At 38.4% G+C, this 6025-nt stretch overlaps 2 protein-coding genes and 1 long non-coding RNA gene across 4 annotated transcripts in view; 2 read left to right on the top strand and 1 right to left on the bottom strand.

Moving 5' to 3' along the window:
- Positions 1–25, top strand: part of LOC106109533 — a 3717-nt gene extending 3692 nt beyond the window's left edge. Inside the window, exon 4 of the mRNA XM_013291065.1 lies at positions 13–25. Within this exon, the coding sequence (XP_013146519.1) occupies positions 13–25 (13 nt within the window). The remainder of the gene's footprint in view (positions 1–12) is intronic.
- On the bottom strand, positions 7–1647 carry LOC106109534. 2 transcript variants are annotated; one of them, XM_013291067.1, is made up of 4 exons: positions 1314–1647; positions 1004–1162; positions 689–823; positions 7–242 (listed from the first exon to the last, which is right to left on the bottom strand). In XM_013291067.1, the coding sequence occupies exons 1-4, from the start codon at positions 1434–1436 to the stop codon at positions 63–65; spliced, it is 597 nt and encodes a 198-aa protein (XP_013146521.1). In that variant the 5' UTR covers positions 1437–1647; the 3' UTR covers positions 7–62. The 2 variants fall into 2 exon arrangements, with proteins under 2 accessions (XP_013146521.1, XP_013146522.1); XM_013291068.1 differs by lacking the exon at positions 7–242 and adding an exon at positions 249–346 and having other exon boundaries at positions 1314–1638.
- Positions 1648–2138: 491 nt separating this feature from the next.
- On the top strand, positions 2139–5659 carry LOC106109535. Its single transcript, XR_001226015.1, has 3 exons — positions 2139–2811; positions 2876–3926; positions 5333–5659. It is a non-coding gene; the product is annotated as an uncharacterized LOC106109535 (long non-coding RNA).
- The last annotated feature ends 366 nt before the right edge of the window (positions 5660–6025 follow it).

Genomic DNA, 6025 nt, shown 5'->3' with positions numbered 1-6025 from the left:
CTTTTATACCAGTACAGAGGTATAACTTACAAGTCACAAGGTAATTCACAGCTCATTGGCTCTCATAGATGTATTTTGGGTCGATTTGTGAGCTGATTGTTGTAGTTGAGTCGGAGACTTAGCTGATCTGATGTGTGGTGTACGTACTCCGAATGCACGGCGAGCGCGTGCAGCCAGCCGGCGTCGGCGCCCAGCGCCGCCCCGCCCGCGCGGCACTGCGACACGCTCAGCGTGCCCACCACCTGCACACAGTGACGGCCCCCACTGTTGCTCTCTCCTCCCACAACTCTTGTACATTGTTATTGTGAAATCAGGAACTAATTGAGTGGTGACAAAGTAGAATAACCTGAAGATGCAAGTTCACCAACTCATATATAGTACAACATTATTATAGCGGAAGCAAGGATGTAAAGATATTGTGCAGAATATACAACTATGTTTATAATGTAACAAAATAAAACAATTGTCATACGCTTTGTTTCGACTATTGTAAATATAAATTAACTAAGCAATACTGATTTATTAAATGACAATTTGTTACAGCATCCTTCATATCTGTGAATATTTTGGAGAATTTCATCATTCCAATGATAAGTTAGAAATCAGTAGCAGCTTAAATATGTTTGGCTTATGTAAACATTAAAATTCACAATTCTAACATCACATAGTTTAAAAAATCATGAGTTACCTTTGAATGAACATCATGTTGTATCTGAGGGCAGTGCTGCAGCTCAGTGCGTATGGGCATGGGCCCCGGTGGCGCACCCAGCTGCAGCGGCCCACGCACCTCCGCCACCAGACCAAACATCTCCCCACGTACACGCTACACACCACATTGCATATTACCTTTTCATAGTCATAATGGAATTTTGTTACTTTGAATTCAAGTAAAAGTTCACTGAATACATCAAATGAAAGTTACAGAAGACTACAGTAAACTGGTAGCAGAGCTTAAAAAAATGAAAGGTTCCAACCCAATTTTAAATCGATGAAGGTGTGTCACCTGTGCGTGTGTGGCGGCGAGGCCGCGGTGCGCGACCGCGACGGCGGCTGCAACAAACGCGATGGCGATGGCCGGTACCAGCAGCGCGCAGGCCGTCGGCGTCAGGCCGCAGAAGATGAACAGCACCGCGCTACTCAACAGCACGCACTCCAGCGTCAGCTGCATAACACAACACATTGTCTCACCTAAGTCCTAATCACCTGTGTGTGTTTACATAAACAACGTTTTCACAAACAAAACTTTTGTTTACTTTTTAAAGAGACAGGGTGGGATAGTCGACTCAATAAAATCTATATACAATCGTGAATACCTCTTGATTCATGAAGTATATGAAGGCATCCCACTGGTGAGATAGGAGTCCCATCTGGATCAGCTCGGCGCGTTGCACGGCGTCGTCCTCACGGGCTATTCTTATTATTATTTCACAAGGCATATTTACTTGTTTTTAAATTTCAAATCATAATTACTTTAAATCGCATTAACTGAGTTATAAGTGATTGCGTACAAATGTTTAACTACAGATCGTTCTATGTTGTAAAAACCTTTGAAAAACTAACAAAACAAGGTTTCCAGTTTTGATTCGTTTGGACTTTGACATTGACAAGAACCAACCAGGGCTGCCAATGAAATTTTTTACCCGGCCGTGTACATCGTGTAAATAAATAAATAAATGTGTTTACGGACCAGATCACCGGTAGTCCATAGCACCAATAAAAAAAAGGAAAACCTTTCAACATTAGCTAAATATCGCCATTTTAACGTTTAAAAACAAACAAACGGTGTTACAATTGTCCCTTCTTTGTTTTAAAAAGTCGTAAATAATTTATTTGAATTTCGTTATTTCAGGTACAAATTATTGTTAATAAACGACTAAAAATGAATTTATTAAAGAAAAACAATGAATTATTCTAGATCTTTGAAAAGCCGTAGATTCTGCTTCGTCCTTAGGGTACCTAGGGTTGCAAACGTCGCCGGCTGTAGTTTTGATGGCCCGAAAGCCCTAGATAGCGGCAATTGCCGTAGCATTTGCAACACTCACTTTTAAGATCATTACAAAATGGCAAGTTTGCTGTTCGTTATTAAATAATATACGTTTATTAAAAATTAGAAAAGTGTTACTAACTTATATTTAGGCATTTATTATCTTTACACTTATTTTACCTTAATCGCTCATATTTTTTTATATTTTTTTCGCGGCTATGCAGCAAAAAGCGCCCGTGAGATTGAGGGTTATGGTATCAATTCGTAAATCAATTGAAAATCATGATTTATTCGTTAATGAAAGAAAGTTTACGAACAATTTAAAAAAAAAACGTTTTCTTACAAAAGTATTTGGACTTTATAGAGTAATTGTAAGATACATGTATTGTATTTTGTACATATTTGGTATTTCAAATACTCTGTATTTTGTAAATCTCTGAATGTAAAGGCATTGATCGTACCAAGATCTTACCACAGAACACATTTACATTGTGAGAATGCAATGTTTTTGCGTGCAAGGACTTGGCACCGACCATCAACAGAAGGCGTGACTCAAAAACATTAAAACCAATAACAAACCAGATATCTAAGAATCAATCTTATAAACATGTGAGAGTTTTATGATTAACAGCAAATGTGAAAAAGCCTCGTGAAACGCTGATAGCTGATAAATTGAAATAGTGGGGTCATTTCATTTTCTCGATGTTAATAAACTGCGACTGCATGTCCCCTGCCCGGTTCCTTATCGCACTCTCAGTACTGTTGTTTGTGTCCGCTGATAACACCGCCCGGGTGTCATATCACATACTGTTATTGCGCACCAAAAGGTCGCGAAAAACATTTCTTATATTATTTAAATTCTATGTTCTATGTTTCTATTTGATTTTTCAGTTCTTGCCGTCAACTCACATATGTCCCCACGCGAGGGACTCTGAATTAAATACTACCGCAATTTAAGGGTGACTAGACTTCAGGTATGTCTTTAAATTTCTTTGCCGATCTGTAAAAACTGCATCATGTTTACCTTCACCGTATGAATGACTGATAAATGTTTACATTAAATTCGAAAAACATATTTATAATTGACGGAATCGAATCTGGATGTATTAATTACGATTCGCTCTTACCAGGCGCTCGCACAACTGTCCCATCGTTCTTTTATATTAATGGCATTCCGCAGAGGACAGCAAATTAATATAAAGGCCAATAAATTAAAGCCCCATCACACATGTGGTTACTTTATTCTACTATGTAATACCATTAAATAAATAAAGTAACTAGCTAACGTTCGAAATGTATAGCAGGATCTCCAAAGGGTACAAGTAAAATGTCTGTTTAGTAAAGAAATAAGAAACACTGTTATTCTAGAGATTGTTCGCATTCGTAAATCAATTATCATTCATCGGAGCTCGGAGTGGAGGTTACGTTGCGCTCTGTAGTTTGTGTCAGGAGACCATCATCTCTTGCCATCAGCGGAAAGTCTTGTTATTGCAAAGTGAATAATAAGATTGTAGCACAATCAAATTGTTATTGATTTTTAGATATTACGCTGAGTAGCAACTTTTATTCAATTTAATATTTTTAAAGGGCATTTATGTTTGAATTGTTATTATTGCGACATAAAATTTCAATATGTCCACAAAATAAGCCATTTGTGGTGTCTTGCGTTACGACCAGCGCTTGCGCATGTTCTCATGTTGCGGTGCGAGCGAGACCATCTCTTGCCATCTCCGTCGCACATCCGCGTTGCAAACCACAACTCAACCAGTCGAATGCTAAATTGCTAGTCGCTTTTGCTTCGCTGGTAGTTGCTAAATAGTGTATGACATTTGTGGTTGCGTCAAGTTTCGTGGCAAATTCGTGTTTAGGGAACTGTGTTTGTGATGTTTGTTTGAAAGAGGATAATATTATTGTTGCGGCGTACTGACTGTGGAGTGTTTGGGTGAGTGATTAATGACGATTTTCGACATCCTGCGGCAGACATCTCACATCGCAATCGAGGCCGAATGCGTAAAGCGTCTTGTTCGCGTGTCCGCGACCCGACCGCCTTGTTTACGTTAATAACATCTCAACTATTATCGCTTTAATATAAATAACAACGTTATCTTTTGAAAAATGGTTTTTCCAGTCATTTAAATGTAATTTAAACAATGTTAAACGGTCTTATTGTTTACAGTTTTGTGATTTTAATCTAACGTACCTTAGCAAAAATTCAATTTATAAAGCTGAAATAACTGAGAGTAATGAATAGGACGTTAAAGCAAGGACGTAAATAAACATTGCAAAAATCTTATAAGGCAAATTAAATCTTATAGACGTAAATTACCATACCATGCCTAAACATGGTAGTGTCAAGGACATGGTATGTACCGCGCGTTTCAACCTCAAAAGCGATAATCGTGTAACTTTTGACACCTCGAAACGATAAACTTGTAAACAATAACTTAGTTTACACCATCCAGTTATAAAGGATATTCTGATTAAAACTTCCGATAATTGCTATAGATAGGGGCGGAGTGTACGAGGTAAGGTACAAAGTTATTTTTCAAAAACTGGAACATATCGACCGAAGTAAACATGACACACTTGGATTATTCCCAACTGTCACCTCGGTCTATCCCCGCATGGGGACAGATGAGAATAAAGTTTCATCCGTCCCATCTTTTGTGGCAAGGGGACGGTTGGAACTTATTTCATTTCTTAACGGTTTCATCTGTCTCCTTATGAAATGAAATGGATGAAACTTTATTTCTCACCTGTCCCCACGTAGGGACAGAGCGGTGTGACGGTTGGGAATAATCCACACACTCGTATTCGAACTGCATCGGTAATCCTGATCCGGTGCCGTGGTGCCGTGACTCACCGGGTAACATCGTCGTCACTTCTATCATCGCTTTACTAAGAATTACAAAAATTTAAAGATAACATCCTTATATAACCTACGTTTTTATGATAACTGTAGAACTAAACCTACACATAAACCTGCGCGCGATTTCCTCCGCGGGGAAATAATAAAATATAATAGTAAATACAGCCTTTGTAGCTTCTAGCTTGTGAAAACGTAGCTATCTAAATTATTTCACCGTTAGAAAGGTAATTTATCTCTGAGTAACATAGGCTATGTTTTTTTTATTATTTCTAATTTCACGCGGTCGAACCCGCGAGCAATAGCTAGTTAGTCATAATTGCACACTACCTGTCTATCTTATCACAGGTGGGTGCAAATTCCTCTGCGCGGTACATGACGCGTCTTCTAGGAAAATGTCTTATATGTCTATGGCGTGGTGTTAAAAATCTACGTATCTAGTATTACCTTCGGATTAAAATTCCGTTTTCTTTTATTGTCAGACGAGCTGTCGCCCGCAAACTTCGTTACTGCGCAGATTCCGAATCTCATATTGTGTTCGAGTAGTAAGTATATTTGGCCGCATGCGTCTTGTATTAAGATGTATTCTGAGCACGGAGCATCTCAATATTGAGTACATATCAAAGAGATGGTGAATGTTTGACGTCAGCGGCCGCCTATAGCTGACCGCTGTTCTCTTCAGAGCAGTGGGACAGCATCCCTGTGTAAACAATGTCGCGACTTGAGTCCTGGCAATGCTGCTATTAGCACTCTCAATTAGTTCTATCGCCGTACAAATGCAGCTCCTAAAACTATAAAAATACAACTGATTGGAAACAAATAAATACAGACGGATATTGCTCACTTAAATGACATGTTACATAATAGACACTAAATAGAATGACTAGGTTTTACACAACCAACCCATTTTTGTAGGGGCAGCGAGAGTCGGCAGTTTTTTATATTCCAAATTTTTGTGGGATACCTTTATACTTACGACTAGTTGTTGCTAGCGACTTCGCCTGTGTGAAATAAAAAAATATAATAGAAACATAGACTACGTTACTGACAGAAAAATTATCCTAATTGTGAAATAATTTTTGAAATCGGCCCAGCAGTTTTTGACTTATTTCAATATATACAAAAATCAAAATATTACTAATATTATGAAAACATCTTCCATCCATTTGGTTGAA

This window comes from Papilio polytes, unplaced genomic scaffold (assembly GCF_000836215.1).
Source record: "Papilio polytes unplaced genomic scaffold, Ppol_1.0 DF821214.1, whole genome shotgun sequence".
Taxonomy (NCBI): Eukaryota; Metazoa; Arthropoda; class Insecta; order Lepidoptera; family Papilionidae; genus Papilio; species Papilio polytes.
The sequence above is the reverse complement of the archived record's forward strand: the minus strand, read 5'-3'. Positions and strand labels throughout refer to the sequence as shown.